At 39.6% G+C, this 18856-nt stretch overlaps 1 protein-coding gene across 5 annotated transcripts in view; it reads right to left on the reverse strand.

Annotated features, from left to right (window-relative positions):
- The window catches only part of GTF2I (general transcription factor IIi), a 77789-nt gene that overhangs the window by 48504 nt on the left and 10429 nt on the right, over positions 1–18856 (reverse strand). For all 5 annotated transcript variants that reach the window (XM_054847269.1, XM_054847273.1, XM_054847272.1 and 2 more), the window contains exons 2-8: positions 18080–18185; positions 16521–16659; positions 3615–3749; positions 3002–3185; positions 2779–2807; positions 1554–1602; positions 796–839 (exon numbers count right to left, since the gene is read on the reverse strand). In XM_054847269.1, the coding sequence (XP_054703244.1) occupies positions 796–839; positions 1554–1602; positions 2779–2807; positions 3002–3185; positions 3615–3749; positions 16521–16659; positions 18080–18178 (679 nt within the window). In that variant the 5' untranslated portion in view covers positions 18179–18185. The remainder of the gene's footprint in view (positions 1–795; positions 840–1553; positions 1603–2778; positions 2808–3001; positions 3186–3614; positions 3750–16520; positions 16660–18079; positions 18186–18856) is intronic.

Consider the following 18856-nt stretch of genomic DNA (forward strand, 5'->3'; position numbering starts at 1 on the left):
CTTAACAAAAAGCTCAAGTTAACTCTTTGCGTACGTGAAGCTAAACATTAACCATGAAGGGTTCCCAAACCACAAGTTTAAAGTTGTAAAGCATAAAGAACTAGAGCAAAAAACTGGACTAAACATAAAAACTTAATTCTTATACAAAATACCGAGCAGTGTAACCCAACCCAAGAACAGGGAAAGTCAGCAGCTTATCTCCAGGCACACCTGCCATCTCACTGGTTTTAATGGGATTATTCCTGCCTTTATCTCCAAGCATACACTTCAGCATTGCTCTGTGCGGATCACAACGCCTTGTGGGATCATGTCCTACCTGCAGGGGAACTTACCAATGCTTGGTCGGTCTTTTAAACACATTTGCTATTTATTTCCATTTTAGCTAGAAAATGGACATTCTGTCATTTTCAATATTTTAGTAATATTAACAAATAAATCAAGTTTTTCTCTCCCCATTAGGGATAATGTGATCTTGAATTAGAACAAAATAAAAACCAGAGGATTTTCTTCTTCTCCATTTTAAACTATTTACAAAGATAAATTATTTTAATCTAGAAAATTTTATAAATTTCTTCCTCTTAGAAATGGAAACATTTGGCTAAAGTTAAATACACGGTAAAAAGGCCAACTGAAAAGTGGGCATTTTTAAGGAAAGAAAAGTTTTTCTTTCTCACAAAGGATGTCTTTTTGCTGGTTTTTTCTTGGAGCTTCCTATCTTTGACTTAAATTCAGCTTTCTGAACAGAAACTCTTTTTTTTGTTAGTTTTCCAAATAAGGACAAAATTTTGAACATACCAGAATCCTCATTTGGTTCCGTTTTCACTTGAATAGGAGGACAACTACGAAGATAAACAAATCAAGCACATTGATATTATCAAAAACAAGTATCACATTTCTGCAAAGTTCCTCAAGCTTTACAGGTTGTCAAATAAAATCAGTCTCCCAGTATTTTTTTTTTTTAAACTTGGAACACAAAAGTAAAACCACTGCATCTTAGCTTATCTGATTTATTTCAGGGGAATTGCCAGCAATCTCCCATCCCTACATTTTCAGGACATACACAATGTTCAAAGCATGTTTACCATTTAATGAGAAGCAAACTCAGAAGCACAGAAACACTTGCCATTTTGCTCCCCATTTTCACATTAACCATTTTTTTTATTGTTCTACATATAATCTCTTCATTTGCTAACAAAAAAAAAATTATTTTATTTTTTTTAATTGAGGAGAGGGAAGGAAGCAACATTACATCTGTTCCCCATCACTTCCATATCATAAAACATGACAAACTTATCCCTCACTGACAGACTGTGAATTAAAACACTCATTGGGCTAATTAAACCAAGGGGAAACTTCGCCATCTGTTTAATTCCTAACAGTTTCCCCACAAATAATGGTCAAAAGAAAGAAAATTCAACTTCATGCTTTTTATAATTCCAGGCAAGCAAAAGTTATCCAAAGGTCAGCTGGAGAGAAAAAGCACATTAAGAGAAAGACAAACTACATGAAAATACATAGTTGGTAACAAAAAAACCACATTATTTTAAATTCACCTTCCACCTGGAGGTATAATTGAATGTGAAGGATCTGTCACATGAGCTCCTGAAAGTTAAAAGACAATCTTTGAATTTCCTGTACTCCATTAGCCTTAAATACAAATTGAAAACATAACATTGATTTCATGAAGCAAAAATCTGTTCACATTTTACAAGCATATGTGCATATTCTCTGTATTCACAGATAGGAAGGCGAGATCTCTCGTTAAATTGCTTTATTAATCTATAAAGCAACACCAATATAAAATTGCTTCAAATGTGCATACATCACTATGTTTTCACTCCTGTATTTCATGACACTAAGTGAAAATCTTGGGAAACAAAGTTAAACAGATCTCCCACCTGAACTCTGCTAGAAGGAAATGGATTGTTTTAGAGAGATTCCAGCTTAGTCCTAAATTACGGCTAGACACCAACAGATTACGTTTACAGAAAGTCATTAACCACACTGAAAGCCTGCCCTGCTTTTTCAACAGATATCTATTATTACCAGAATTTCTGAAATTTCCCACTCTCCAATCTTCTTACTGGGCACAGGCAACACATTTCTAGTTTTACTAATCTGGCATCAACTTCTGGCTGTTTCACCTCAGAAAGTGAAACTTTCTTTTTTGATTACATTCCTATAGAGATTGCTTCATCCTCTTCATAAAACAAATCCTCACATATATGAATTTTGCAAGTAAAGCAATGTGATCCCATGAAAGGAACAGGAGAAGAGATTTCATCTAGACTAGAAGTAAACCTTTGCAGATTTACTCATGTTAGCTCAGATGTTTTTCATATATAGAAGCTTTCATAGGAACTGCAACACTTAACTACTTCAGAAGATTAGATCAATTTTTAAAATGAGATATAAATGCCAAAATCAGCTATGTATTGAAACACGGAGCACTGCAAACTCTTGGCATCTTCTAAAAATGCAATGCACACTCCTTCATTGGTTCACTTCTCCTTTCCCTAGGATACTATCCAATTCACATTAAATTTAAATTCAGTAAAAGGATGAAGAATGCAATAGAACAAATTTTATCTCTAATTAGTTGCTCCTGGCAGAACACATAAACCTAAAGGTTCTAGTTCCATAAGTAAAGCAACTCACGATCTAGGAATATCTGCACAGTTTGCCACTTTATCCACATGACCAAATCTTGTATCTATATTGCTATCTACTCTAAAATTCTGATTTGTTCCTGTTTAGTCTGAGTAAGCAGTAACTTACCTAGGTGCTTCTTGGGCTCTAGGAAAGGCCTGTGTGGAAACATGGAAAGAAAAACCCATAGCTTTAGCAAAGACATCATTACTTACTTGGTAGCGTAACATTAAAGAGAGAGCACTCCTGTTTAAGAGAAACAGGCTGCAATGTATTTAATTAAAAATTAAAATTAATTTGACTTAAGTACAAAACCAAAGTGGACAGACCAGCACAAGAGAGAGCAAATAACCTTTTGATGATAAACGAGATCCCCGACTTGTTTTCCAAAATCCATTTCAGGGTTGAAACATCGTAATTTGCTGGATGTTTAAATGCGAGTCCTTCAGGGAGGCCCTGCACTACCACCGCAGATTGGTCCCTCTGAATCTTCTCATACGGCACAGGTACCACCGTTGACTTTCCTAAAGCTTTACCTAGGGAAGAACCAAAAAAAGGAGATAGTTATGAGGTCAGGAGCGTGCAAGTTAGCAAAAGGACAAGTGCCTCATAAAACCTGTGGAGAGGACTGGATTGAAAGCAAGGTGCAGATGCAAATCTCTACAGGAAGCCAAGTACTGCTTTCATGAACGTGCACTGGAACCCACTCAGGTGCAGAGGATTTCTTGAAAGAAAACTAAACAAGCTGTGCTGTGCAATAATCTCAAATCACAGCCCACGAAACACACCAAGAAGAAAACTATCCAAAATACGTGTAAGTTTTAGAATCAGCTACTAGAAAAGTTAAATTTATCACCTTAACAGCACTGCAGTTGGAAGACCAAGATCATGCAGTACTTTCCTCCCAACTGGAATAAAATTTTCGAAATCCAGAACAGTTATTTTGAAGACTTTAATACACCCACCATAGCAAAAGCAGAAAAAGTCCTCCACAGACTTTCTGAGAGCTTCCAATTCCACGATATCCACTGTCAGTCTGCTTACAGGTGGTACAATCTTTGTTTTCTGCAGTTCTGCAGCCCTCTCCTCCTCTGTAACACCTAGCAGTTATTTATAAAAATAAGACAAAAATAAAATAACAAGTCATTAAAACCCCCAGTACCTAGTGCCTCCAGTTTACACTAGAGACGCTGGAGAGGCGTTCCTGCTGGAAAGTCCTAAGAACTTATTTGCCTTAGAGGGAAATGAACTTATCTATGCACACGGACAATGAGTAAATTAAAATTTACACCAAAATTATTATATTCTCCATACAACCTTTGCAAATATCACAGGTGTAAGAATGATGAATTACAAGACACATCCAAGCAGGGTTTTTTTGCACTAAGAGGTAGAAAACACTATTAATCCCAGGAGAGGGTAATAGAGTAGGAAAAAAAAAAAGCAAAACTGCCAAGAAAAGAAGGACTGAGACAGTCACCAGGGAATCATTAAAATGCTGGTGTGGAGGGTCCCATAGCTCGCTAGTGCTATGCATGATGTCTAATTCAGCAGTTATGTTATATCTGGTTTTGTTTATGCTATATGTGCTTGGCTGTACTTTTTCTAGAAGGGATCTGACTTTTGCCACAACAGCCCCTACGTAGCATAGCTCTTTCACCTTTCAAAAGGCATTTTAAGTACACATCTCTTATTGCCAAATAGGAGTTGCAAACAAGTCCTCATCACGCAGAACAGAGATGATTTCAGCCCTACACCTCGTTCTAGTCTCTGAGCAAAAGTCATTGCAAAAGGAGCAAGGGAATAACAATGCTTTCAATATTAAAAAGCAAATGGAAGTGATTGTTTCAGTTGGCAGCTTCCCTTCTTACCGTTCGGTTCTTGCAAAGATTTGCTGAGAATCACTCAGCAAAAATAGGAGAAAACAACAGAGGTTCTGCATATGAAAGGAAAAACAGAGATCTGTGTTCCTGTGTGCAAGAGAAAGATCAGTGCTGAAGTTGTGTCATGACTTCCCCCTGAGCGAGCACAGCGGTAAGTCTGAAACACTGCGATCTGCATTACCAGTACTGCTGGTGTCATAATTCTAGGCTAATACAAGAAAACAAACATCAGTTTGAGCAACTGATTACAAATGGGATGTGAAATGAGCTGAAGAAGCAATACTTCTAGTAAAAACGCTTTTATCATCTTAAAAACTTGTATCTTCATTTAAAAGAGAATCTCTTCCTTCCTCTACAGACCACACGTCTGCTTTGTGTCCTGGAAACCCACCTCCGTGCCACATTTAGCTCTTCAGGCCTGAAACTTTTGCTTTCTCTGCAATATGACAGGGCCTACCATAACACAAAAAATAATGCAAAAGTGGAATATTATTATTTACCCATAACACAGGAGCTTAGTTAATGAAAGCTTATAAGGTTTGCCTGCAGACTCGGGGATAAGAGAAATCAGTTTCCATTTATAACTACATGCAGTGTCAGTGTCGCTTTTTGGGTGGGTTTTTTCCACATCAGAGGCTGATTCACTGAAAACGCCTTTACTGCCAGCAGCTTCTCAAAAGCGTACCCACACTTTCTAAAAATAATAAGCAAAACAAAAATAAGACGATGACACTGCTTACTTCCCATTAAAATGAAAAGCAGACAAAAAGACACAGAAAATTTCCTTCCTAACTAGAAGAAATCCTTCTCTCTCTTTTTTATTACATGATTTTCATCCATTTTCTTGAGCTCACATTATACATCTGCCTCCCTAATCTCTCCCACGTTTGTTGGCCAATTTCAATCAAGTCTGACAAACAAGATCAAGTCTCATAGACAGTACGGTTTATAAGAGCTCTGCACAACTGATCAAACCTAGCAGCCATTCATCTCCTCCTGGCAGCACTGATGGACACATCTCCACTTGCTGGAGGTTACACAACTTAGAGGTTCTGTCAAAGCTGTCGCCACAATTGCTACAGCACCAAGCAGGATTCAGGCTATGTCTGGGAGAAAGGATGCCTGGGACATGTGCAACATGGGCTGTATTTACAGGGGGAGTGGCTCAGGAAGGACGAGGAATGGTTATATGGTAAAAGAACTGCATTCTACTCAGCTGGGACTATACTCAGAATTAGTTCAGTTACTCTGCAAAAGCTATTCTAGCTTCAGCAGGATTACCATGACCCCCTCATTTTGCATTGAGTCTCTCTTATCTTCTTGTACTATCCAGGTGTTTTAGTTATTCAGAACAACTCTCCCTCTCACCTGTCCTGATCAGCAGCAGACTGGGTTTGACAGTCCAGTCTACCACTTGGCTGGAAAAGGAATCTCCCAGCTGTCACCATCCTTATAAAATGAATATACCATAAAATGAATAGGCTGCTTAGTGAAAAAAGCCCTCTTACAAAAAAATTTTGTGATGGAACAGAAAATGGAATGCTTGAAACAATCAAACTTTAATTTGGCAATGTTTTCTTGTTGCAGGGCAGCAATTAGATAGCTATACCCTGACCGCTGTACGGACAGACTCTCCAGCATCCTGCCTTAAAAAGATGCTGGTACGCTTCTGAATTGCCAGAGAGAGTTACGGCTCAGCAGTGTTATACAACACCTGTTCTGAAGGTCCACTAAAGCACAGCCTGAATGCAGCAGACTAAAATAGGCCATGAAGCGTGTCTGTCTTCAGAGCATCTGACTTAGACGTAAGGGGAAAGCTGCTGTTTGGAGGAGGCAGGCTGCATTTCTGCTGCGGAGCAGAGCACGCCCTGCTGGGTCATGCTGCAGACAAGTGACAAAACCTGCACTGTCCGCATCTCACCAGAGAGTAAGAAATAAAAAACCCAAAACAATTAAAAAAGATAATCAAGCTTTAGGAGAAAAATAATTTACTTAACTGCAATTTCCTCTAAAACATGACCTGAAGTTGAGAAGCTACACAAACAACAGAGAAAAGCTGGTAGGATTCGGTATCTGAAGCTGATGGAGCTCAACACTCCTCTAGCAAAAGAGCTGTCGGTCCCCACATCTTACAACATCAGGTGGTCTCTAATCAGGTGGGTTTTAATCCCTCAGGTAGAGAAAGCCAGCAAGTGATTGTAAGAGTATGAATGTCACCCCTGCACAGACACTCCAAGAGGCAACTTCAGGGCAACAATTATTTTGTGACAACACTCATGTACATATATTTATCATTTGTACTTAAGGAATATTATTCTCCGAAAATAACTGAGCAATGGAAGAGGGAAAGTAAATGTGTGTGTGGCTAAAAGCCTTTTGCTTTGTTTTATAATGCATCCACCCAGTTCATCTGTGAGCTTTTAAAGGCCATACAGTTTTACAGTTCAGGAAATTGGGCAATAACATCAAATTAAAGAAAAATAATGTTATGATTATCAAAGGATCACTTAAACCACAAGAAAAGCAAAACACCTGAGGCAGAATTTAAGAGCCAGGGAATTTCAAAAAGAGCCAGGGAATTTCAAAAAGATCAGCTATCTACAGTAATTTTCTGTTTGTTTGCAACTCTGAGGGAACGAGCTGGGTGGTCTGTGCTGAAATGTGCCTGAACTTTCTTAGCAGGTTTTTTTTAAATTAGCTGTTAGCTTCATACTCCTTAACTGGCTAGGCGGAGACAGAAGTACGAAAGGTTTCTGACAATCAAGTCAAGCAATCTAGCTCTAATAAGGCTGCAAAAGAGGCCAGTTAGCCAAAATCTGAAATAAACCCAGAAAAATAGCACGGTGCTCTGAGCTAGGCAGCGCATGGCAAAGCTAAAGGTGCTGGAAAGAAAAAGGCATCTGGAGCAGCACACGACCTGCGAGTTTCTGTTCCCGACACATCCATGGAGCCAGAGAGGCAGATGATGGAAGCAAAGGAAGCACCCTTGAGGGAGGCAGGCAGAAAGTGATCTTGTAAAACTCTTTAAAAATAACTTGTGTCTGTCTATATAATGGAAGTTTTGAAAATGCATTTTTTTCTTTTCATTTTGAGAACTTGGGAAAAGGGGTAAATTGACTTATAAAACAAGGGAAACTATCAGTAATGTAAAACTTAAGAAAAACAGATTAATTCACCCCTAGTACCATGAGAAAGGGCTTGCAAAGGAGACCATCAAAATTGCATGGCTAGCCAGGGCTGGCCATCCCCCACCTCAGGTAAAGCCCTTTTACCAGTCTAGGAAGTTGGGGAAAAAAGAAGGGAAGGAGACCAGTAGCAGAAAAGAAAAAGAAGAATATAGCAGGCAACAATTAAAACTAAGAGATAGGAGAATTATTTTCATGTCTTTCATGAAGATCTAGGCTATTAACGCGGAGTTCAGCTAATGAATACATATTAATTGTGAGAAATATGCAGCACAGGACAGCTCAAAACCTACATAATTTGCATTTCAAAAGGTTAGGCAGAGGGGACAGTAAGCTGAACCATTTAAGTGAGCTCAAATGGAGACAGCAATGGCAGAAAAGTGCAGCTCTTACAGTAAGAAAGAGGGGGATGATTGCTTTGGGTTTTATTTTTATTACTTGTAACTGCAACTGTTTGGTGAGTGCTAGGAATGTTATCTTCAGAGTAATTCCTAAGCATGTGAATTATTAGAAATAAACTGATCAAGTCTTTAAGGGTAGATGCTTTAAGTCATGGCTACATTCTGCAAATACAAAATAGAAAGTGATTGAAAGTTAAGATCTAAGTCAAAAAAGCTCTTCCGGATACCAAGAATGAACATAGTTCAGTTAATTTATCAAGCAGTTACAACCGCAACAGAAAAACTCCCCCATAAAATAGCGATGGGGCAGAAACAGATGCAAAATATGAACTAGTGCTTCCAATAAACAGTGTGTGATGTAAATACTTTAAGAGACTGGGAAAGCAGAAATCCGGCATGCTGGAGGCAGTCACAATGTATGTAGCAAAGTGTCCTAGCTTTCCAGCAGGAACGTCTGAAGCTTCACGGTTTTTATTAAATAAGCAAAGATATCCCTTAAGCTTTAGCAAATCAGGGCACTCCAGACATCTTTGTAGCATCCTAGGGAGACGGGACCCCCAGACCTAACTCACAGTGCTACCACTTTACAGTCACACAGAGGCCTGGGCACAAATGCAGAAGACCATCTTGCACAGAGAGCTGCAGAACAGGAAAGGAGATACACAATACCATGCCGACAGCTCTCCCAGGCAAAAAGGATTATGAAACTGTTCCCTACCTAACTCCAGGTTAGCATTAACACGTCACTAAAGAGGCATGACGCAACCTGGATCACACAATGTAAAATGGACAAGGGAACACTCAGGGATCCCTTCTACTAGCAGAGATGCAACGTGTTAATTCCTAAGTGACAGACATGGTACAAATAAATACATTTGTTTGGGAAATGGTGACGGGCTACGGTGTGGCCAGGAATGCCCATCCATCTCTTCTGGTCTTACAGTTTGCAGAAGTGCAAATTATTCCAAGTCACCTGCTGCAGAAAGGGAAGTGAAAACTCAGGAACACAACTGAGAGCCACAGCTGAGTAAGTTCCTGTGTAAAAGTGACTGGGAAAAGCCTGATCCAGCAGATACTCAAACAGAAGCAGCATTTAGCAGAAGTTGTTCTAAAGAGGCCACTCCCAAATAGCTAGAAGGAAATCCAGCATGAAAAAAGAGGTTGAAAGTTACAAAGGTGTAAAACAGCTCTGGCTTGACAATAGGAAAGCATCCTGACAGTCACAGCTTTAAAAAGCAACTATTCCAACATCCTGTTTTCCTGCTACACATTCTGTAAAGCGCACCCATTTTGAAGTGCACTGGAAGACCAAAGCTAAAGCAAGAATCACAGACGCAGCCCTCCATTTGCATTTAAAATAGGTAACAGATTAGCGATGGCATGCATGCAACTTCATGAGTGTTTTGTCAGGATTAATCCTCTGCCTGGCTCTTATTGTTTTTCTTTCATTTACTACTTATGTCTATGATTTAATGACTCCTTTCTCTTCCAAAATATTCTGTAGCTTCAGGAGCAGCAAAAGCCACAGAAGTCTCAGCTGGCCACAGAAAATGACTGTGGGAAACCAGTTTCCACACTGGCACATTGTTGTCAAAAAGAACTGGTATTTTTAAACTAGCTGCATTAGTGTCAAGAGATTAGTCTCCAAGCAACATAAAAAGATGTCAGCTAGTTGCAGAATGGTATTTTCACTGTAATATGGTAACACATAATCAGAGACAAAGATGATGATGAAGGTTGTCCTCGTTATAATATCAAGGACAAACAAACACAATCAATAGCAGTCAGACACACTAATAACTTCTGTTATGAGAGTAATACTGAAAGGGTATTAGGCTGATTCCATTCAGGTCAGGGGATTCAGTCTGTACTCAGTTTCAAGCCTAAGACATTCCGCTTTAGAGCTGAAAAGCTAGATGCCCCATTTAGAGACTGCTTCCGAATTACTACAGGCGTGACAAGTAAGATATACAGAATATAATCAGAGGTAATCACAATAGTAAGGAAGAAGCAAATCAACCGTATTAATACTTTATTTACATCATTACTGGAGCATTCAAATAAAGTACCAGACTAGCAGTGCAGTACACACGCTAACTAGCAAGCTGCAGTGTCAGGGGCTATCTCAGCAGATTTAATCAAAGACATTTTTAAGCACAAGTCTAGAATTAACCCAGAGCTACTGAGTTAATAAAAATATTCACACTGTAGCTTGACTCCCACCTATCATATTGTAAACACAAGATCCGTGCATGATGCTCTCAGGCCTGCAATATCGCAGTCTGTTCAGCATCGCTTATAGTGAAAATACATAGACGATGCACAGATGGGATCAAATGCGTATATAGCTCCATCCATTAGAAAAATGAAAGAAAGCAGCAAGACATGCCAATCAGAGCTTCAGCATGTTAAAATTCTATTTATACCAATATGCTATACACTTTACTGAGCTTTGGTTAAAAAATACTGAAGTCATGTATTTCTACACCACGCTTTTTGGATATTGTCACCTACAAAGAGAAAGCAGTTCCATACAAAACTACTGATTTATGAGCTATTTAGATGCCGACAGATAGGTGTCATGGAGACTTTCAGAAGCTTTGTTCTAGATTTTTAGGCACCTAAGTTGCTTTGTAGAACTGGCCCTGTTGCTAGCATCGCTTTTATTATTGTCAGTATTTGAATTGCACCTGTGGTGATGCAATGGAGAATACTGTGATTGAGGTTTAAAAAAAATCTTAAGTATTGACTATTTTATTTCACAAAATACTTTTAGTTTGGAAAAAAAAAACCCAACTTATTAGTCAGGCAATTTGGAATGCATGTACCTCTTGTCAGTAAGAAACAACATAAGACAGGTAATGACAGGCAAACAAATAACAAAGTAAGCTGCTGCCTTCAAAGAGCTGGACTTTAGGGCTGCAGTGTCCATACGTACTTTTCCATGGAGGATGACTCCAGCCAGCACCACAAATTCCTCTGTAGGAAAATCCTCATGCAGAGAGCAACCACAGAGCTCATATTCACTGCTGGTGAGATCTCTTGAGGTGAGCAAAGCCATCACTTCTGATGAAAGCATATCCAGAGCATTCAGATTGCCTTCCAGCTGTCCAGGATCTCAGCATGGTGTATGTGATACCACCAAACAGCACCAAACCCAGGTGGAGCACACCATGTTCACTGACAGCACTTTTGCTGTGCTGCGGTATCATGGCTAGGGACACAAGTCAGACACTTGGAACACCTGAGTAGCTTTGTTCTGTGCCATCATAGTTTAAACATTAACATTTAATATAAGGATAAACTGTTTCTGTCACTCAGAGAACAGCAAGAGGAAGATTTCCTAAGGAAAATCCCTAGAAACAGATCAGGAAAGCAAGCAAAGAGGGGAAAGCTGAGACAGAGTCATGACACTTTCCATCTCTCATGTCAAACACAGATAGCACCCAGCCCAGCAAAATTCTGCCACTGAAGGGAACACAGAAAGCAAAGACAGAAGTGAGTCGTACCTCTCTGGCATAGCTGGGAAGATGCTGGCTGGAAAACAATGTCTAGGAAGTAACAGATTTGCTTTAATCCCACACAGACATCCTCCAGCCCATGGGGATGAAGTAGACTGATGGTCTCCAGTGTAGGTGCGATGTACAGACTGACTACTCAGAATCCCATTTGCACATCCATAAAGACCAAAGGATTACTCTACCGTCTTTCTGTGCATTTGAAACCTTTTAGATTTAAGCTAAAAAGCTCATTCTCCACAGAGAAGAGATCTTGCACAGTGAACAGCAGCTTCTGTGGAAGCCAAAACCTGAAGTGAGGAGAGTCACTGCATAGCTATAATTACAGCTATGGAGCAGGAAGCCAGCATTTGCCATAGCTAGACATGATTAAATCTCTCTAGACTATAGGGACAAGCTACTACAAGACCAGAAATGCCAATTTCAAGTATTCAGATGGAAAGTACAGCAGGCTAAAGGGGTCCAAGAGTTGCCAATCCAATTAGCAACTTGCCAATTTCTAGTTTGTTTTGTTTTGTTTTTTTAAACCAGTAAGATCTAGCCTTTCAGGCTTCTGGCTTTGTTTGCTTATTCCACCCCCCTCTAAACTGCAGTCAAAGAAATAAGGGAGCACAATGTCAGAAGAAGAAATCTCCCGAAAACCCAGTAGTTCTGTTTGTTCAAGGCCAGAAGGATTCAATGAGACAGAAGCCTAGCCGCTGATCTTCAAGCAGGTTCACAGTAGCCTAGTTTATGGGAAGAGTCCTTTTACTTGCCTGCAGACTATGGCAGATATCCAAAAGGGAACAGTAATACACACACCAAAGATACTGAGGAGCCAAAGCTGAGCGATCTTTCCCATAAGGTCTTTGGAGCATTGTATGTCATTCTTTCATCACAAGCAGTAGGAACAGCTATGCCCAGTAAAAACACTTGGATTCTGAGTATTCTTGAAGCTACAAGAAGCTCTTGCAACCTGTGGCTGGATGGACATGGAGGTAAGGTAAGAAGAGTGAAAGATGCTGGGCTAAAATCTCTGGCAGGACTTGAGGCCAAACTCTGGCCCATACCAGATGCATTGTTGAGATCAGTGTGGAAACCTGAGACCACAAGAAGGGAAATGAAGGCTTCTAAAAATAAAGGACCTATCATCCAAGATGAACCATCTACAGATGCAAGATGGCCCCGCCTCTGGCAAGTGAGCCCAGAGCCCTGGCACCAAAGAAGGAAAAAGCAGCACAACTGGGAGAGCTGACAGAAAGCTGCAGAACTAGCAGATTACACTTCTGTGCAACCTACATACCGATGGTGCAACAGCCGGTACCAGTGGAAGAACTAGCAGAGGCAACCGGGATTCTTGGAGGACAATCAGCTCCTTGGCAGAAGGGAGAGAACACACAGCACTGGGTAGATTTCTTTCACAGTCCAGAGCAGATAACCAAAAAGGTGTTTCTGAGTCAGGAACCTCTTCTGAAAGTTCACTTCTGACAGGCAAATACAACCTGGGGATGATGAGCCTCTTCTGGTTTCTTGTTTGGTTTATAAACCACCTCCAGCTCCATTCAAATGAGAATGAATTCCACAGAGCTGATACCAAACCTTGACCAAACCTCAAGGGAAACTGCCAAGATGACAAAGATGAATACGTGAAGGGAACAGCATTCTTGAGAGACCCCAGGCATAATTCCCCTGTTTGGCATGGCTGATAACCCACAACTCCACAGCAATCCCGAGAGCGAGGAGGCACTTCATCTTGCTGTGGCTGTTCAAGAGGAACCGGGGACCATGCAATACATTTCAGCAGGGAACAGCAAGTAAAACAAAGAGGTACTGGTAGGGCAAGACATGTATGACCTTGATTGCTTACAGTGCATGAGTACCCATGCTTGTCCATACTCAGAATATGAGCAGGCACTCGAAGAATGCTTTTTTTATGTACAATACAAGCTTACACAGCCTCAGAGTTACTGACCCTGCAGGTTACCCAAGTTACATGTCATGTGTACATGCAGTTCTACACTGACTGAAACAAACTGTAACATAGAGCTTAGGGCCATCTTAATTAAGAACAGCTCAGAAGAATATATTATCTGACCCAATTTTAAATAATTAATGCCTGTTGTCCCATTCTTCAATGCTCAGTACACAACATATACTAAAATTTTTTAAAAAAAAAAAGCATTGCTATAATTTGTTTCTAACACATTTTCTTAGGGTAACAAGGAACACAAGATACACGTGGGACTGCTCCTTCCCCTGCAGCTAGGCGTTAGGGAACCCATGTGGGTGAAAATCATTATGAATGAAAGCCACAGAAACCAAACTCCAGTGCCGCTTTCACTGACCGCTGTTATTTTTATCAGTCCTATGCTGCCAGAAAGCATACGCACTACTTCCTTCATAAACCTCATCTACACATTTCATCGATTTGGCCCACAAAATTATACTTATTACTAAAAATAAGCAGCAAGTTTGAAGCCTGAGCCCTCCAAATTCTGAAAACTCTTCATATTTACTCAAACTATACAAAGGAGCTGTGGGAAAAGTGGAAGTAAAGACTTAAGACACATGCTGACTTGTCACAAGAATCAGACATAACCAGAGGAATGCTTAGTAACTATACTTCTGTTTCCATACTTAAGGAAAGATGAAGAGACCCACACAAGTGGAGAGGTAATTCTCAATATTGCAGCACCATGTGTTCCAGAGACTGATGTCACAGCTGACTTTTTAAAGGTTTAATTCCAACACAATATAAGAATCTCTTGACAGCCTTTATTAATCATAAAGGAATGAAAAGGGCCCAAGTCTAACTTACTAAAAACACAGAACTGACCTTCCTGGATTTTTTCAAAACACTTACTAAAATTGCAACTAACTATTACTAGCTTTCATATTTAACTGAAGAAACAAGATGCAAGGGGAAAGGAACTGTTGCCTCCACAGTTCTACATTTTAGATCAAAAGATTTTACACTATACACTTCACCAAGACTTCAGAGCTGTCAAAGGCAGTGATGAAATCAGCATTGCTAGGAATATGTAACACTATTATTCCTAAAAATTGATGTTCTGAAGTCAAATTATCTGGAATTATAAACATCTTTGTCAGCAATAAAGCCAGCATCAGAACTCCCCAGAAAGTATGGGGGATACGCACTTAGTGAAACCACTGACTGAGGTTAGTTGGCTTTATTCACACAGATCCACACCACGTTGCTCTGCAGGAAGCATAATGAAAACACTGTTTTCAAAGTGGATATTGTTTAATCTCATCTGCCTGACAGTACAAAAACACTGCCCAAGAATGAGTATCTTGTAACTGGAATAAAGCAAAGGATCAGGATTATCAGAAGTAATGTAAGGTTTAAACACATGCACATATCTATAGAAACCAGGTCTGATACAGTCAAGCACAAGCATGAACGAGAAGCCAGTGCTTCCCATGGTACAGAACCGGAAATACAGATCTAGTCAGGGAGATCAAACTCCAGTTACTCCAGACTGCCTATCAACAGATGTGCCCAGTATACAGTCTCCAGTGTATCAGGGCCCAGGATACCACTGTACTGGCAACAAAACAAAGTATCTAGGATCTCAGGGAAGCCCTTTAAGGAACAAACCAAACAAATCAGGCAAAAAACTGAACTCCCTTCCATTACTCAGCTAACAGTTTTCATAAATATCAGTATCAGAAGACTGGCCCCGTAAAAAATGTACAAGGAATTGATTCATCATACTTGATGACGTCACTGAGGTCATAATTCTGCATTTTGGTATCAGTTATCTGTTACAAGGCAACATTGTGGTGACTCTCCTTAGAGTAAATACACTTAAGCACACAGAAAGTCACTGTCCAAGTGAGTATGGTAGTGGCAAAAATCCAGAGCCCCAACACAAACAAATGAACCCAAGACAAAACCTCCAGGACAATTTTAGCTAGCAGCAAAAGCATTTTTAGGAGCAAATGTTTCTGTTACAGATTAAACGTAGTTGCTTTCCAAGCAGTATTTAATTAGTCAAGCCAAAACATTTTACAGCTGCTGCTTTTAAACCCCCCCCCCAGACCGATTCTTATCTCATAGCCTGCTCTTGACCTGCATCTTCTCCCCTTCCCTAGGCAGGTAAAGGTACATTTCCTTATTGATTGAGCAGGCTTCATCACAACACTTTCCTAAATGAGCACATCAATGCTCCCCCAAAGAGTCACTGAATCCTTGAAACCTAACTCGTAAAAATACTGTCCTGTGCTCAATGGATCATGTTTTATGAACACAAAAGTTTCACTGCCTTACCTTAAAAATGAAATTAAACCAAAAAAACCACTCTAGATGTACTAAAAGGAGTACAAAAGTAATGCAGATGTAATTTTAAGTGATTATAGCATAGATACATGTTTCTGTCTACTAAATAACAATGATATAAAAAAGCTACATAAAAAATATTATCTTGTCAAAAACATGCATCTGCTTTAATAAGGCACGAGTGATGTGAAGAGCCAGGACCAGCTGAGCTGACAGAAGTAGTCCACTACCTGTTCAACATCCCACCCAGCCTTCACAAGTGGAAAAAAGACTGGAGGAGGGGATACAAAGAAAAATAAACATGCAAGAGGAAATGCAGGATGTGCTGTGAGGGCGGACAGTCTAATACTTCTCATGGTACAAGTTTGTCATGTTATCTAAGAAAAAAAAAATGAACATTTCCAGTCACAGTTGAAATAACACTCCAAACAAGACCACTGTTACTGATCATTTTTATGTTCTTAAACAGTTGGTTTTGCCATAGCCAAGATAATTATAGCATGTAGCTGAGATATAGAGAACTCTGCTCCCCAAAGTTATTAGTATTATGCAATACACATTAAGCAGCTTGTGAAATACAAAAATACAGTATTGAAACTTACAGTATTTAACAAAATCCTTCTGAAAATCTTTCCTAGAATTGACAAAGGCTCTTCCTCTCTCAGTTCCAACTACAAACACATCTGTTTCATATACAGCAATACAGGCAACTTCTGCCTTGGACTTGGCAAGTTCTTTACACTGTAAAAAGAAAAACAAAAAGCTTTTATTACCATAGTTAAGAGTACAGTTAATAGAAATATATGTGGTATCATGTAAAACAGTTATTACTTCTACAGCCAGCATCCACCCTTCAGAAGGTACTGCAAGTAACACAACAGTCATTAGCAAAGGATAATTTATACATCTAGAGTGCTTTTCCACCAGGAATCTTAAAAGCATTGTAGATGCATTAGTGAAATTAAGGCCTCGTCTAGACCCAGAGATTGCACTGTTTTTAATTAAAATGATTTATGAAATCAATCCATGTGAAATTATCACTTCCTTATTAGATAATGATATTGAGTGTCTTACACCAACTCCAACTTTCAGCAGAGTGTATAGGAGTCTTGTTCATTCGCAGCACACTTATCACACATCACGTTCTGTTCGGAAAGGTGTGGCTGCAAGCAGGAAGCCTGCCTGCAGTCTGCCTTGTCCTGCCTGCTGTGCTCAGGCTCAAGTGAATTCCTCTGGAGAAGGGAAGGATTGCACCTTCTCTCTCAACACCTACGTGTGTTCTGCTGGGAGAAATTCCTGGCAAAGTAGTAAAGCAGGAAGCCTGCAGTGCAAGGAGAGGGCAAAGATCCTAAGAAAATTGGTGAGATCATGAAGAAGTGATCACAAGTCAACTTCTCGTAGGAACTCAGAAGATCAGTTTGCTGTAACCTAGAAAGACACCAACAACTGAGACATGAGAGGAGAAAGCGACACAAAGCCTTTAGGAACCAAATACACCCATTGGGAAAAAAGGCTTTGCCATCAATTCTCTTATAAGCATCCCACTCAAAGTTTCATTGCTAAAAAGAAAAGTTTTGTTCTTGTTTATCATTTAAGAAACCAATTTTAAAAACCCAAACTGTTGGCAGTGCCTCAGCTTTAAGGTAACAGGACAGGCATTTCCACTCACAGCCCCGGCAAACGTTAAACCTCACCACACAATAAATAACCTCTACAAAACAGGTGATATGCCAACTTAAAAAAAAGTATTTTCTGAACAAGTTTTGCTGAATTGGTACAGCAGCTGAGGACAAGGCATTAGCCTCAAGACCCTCAAGACCATTTATGCAATCTGTATTACAGATCACAAAGACCAGAACATACTCTTGCCTTTCAATCACACTGTACCTGAGCAATCAACAAATATTTCCTCTTTGTTTATTTGACAATATATTTTTTAAAACAACCACACCACAACAAGAAACAAGATAACTGTTAAGAAGATGGTTAGCATGATTTTCCACAGGCAAAGAGACCGAGTTACAGCTGGTTGGACAGCACGCAATAAGGTATAGATACAACATTACACCTTTTCTGCTCCCCAGCAGGAGGCAGGATATTGGTGTAATCCTGCATGTGCCAAGACAGAGTTATGATGCAGCTGCTTAACTACTCTACTAACCATTGACTCAAGTGCTGACATGAGGAATGTAACCACCATTCTGCTTTCAGAGGAGTCCTCATCACGGATGGATGTTGCTGGTGCACTAGCTTGGGCCATTTTCCTCCTATAAAGTGAAATAAAGAAATCCTGTTCAGATACACGCAACAGTGCAAGAAAACTGAAACCTCTCTTATGCAAACAAAGAAAAAACCCAAACAAAAATACATTCAAAAACCCAGAACACACCCCACCACACATACACGTACAAATATACAGGTAAATTAGCAACATGAAGTGCTCACTCTCCTATTATTTTGTATTTCCTGCTGTTTCATCCAAAGTTGGAGCTAAACGTTCAAAAGTTAAAATGTTGTGTCATGACTAGACCACAAACCCTTTGTACCTGGAAAAATGCATAATAATTGATTGGCTAAGTTTACATTGATTTTTCTTTCTAAGCACGTTTGCAACTAGATACCCACAGCAATAAATCATTGGCATTAACAGTGTGGAAAAGAAATGGCAAGTCACAGTTGTGACACAAATATTAGAACAATCCTTCATGTAATTTTGAACTTGACTTTATCATGGTCTGGCTCATAACAAACCACCACTGCCCCAAAATCATGACCTCAGAGCCCACAGTATCAGTAACCAGAACATAACAGGTTGTGAGGGGTTTTTTCCACATATTATTCAGCTGTAGGATTAAATCCAAAGTTAAGCATTCTGGATTAAGGTGCTAAAATTAAAAACTGAATTTCAGCAGTGACACCAAAAAAAAAAAAAATTTAA

This window comes from Grus americana, chromosome 19 (assembly GCF_028858705.1).
Source record: "Grus americana isolate bGruAme1 chromosome 19, bGruAme1.mat, whole genome shotgun sequence".
NCBI lineage: Eukaryota > Metazoa > Chordata > Aves > Gruiformes > Gruidae > Grus > Grus americana.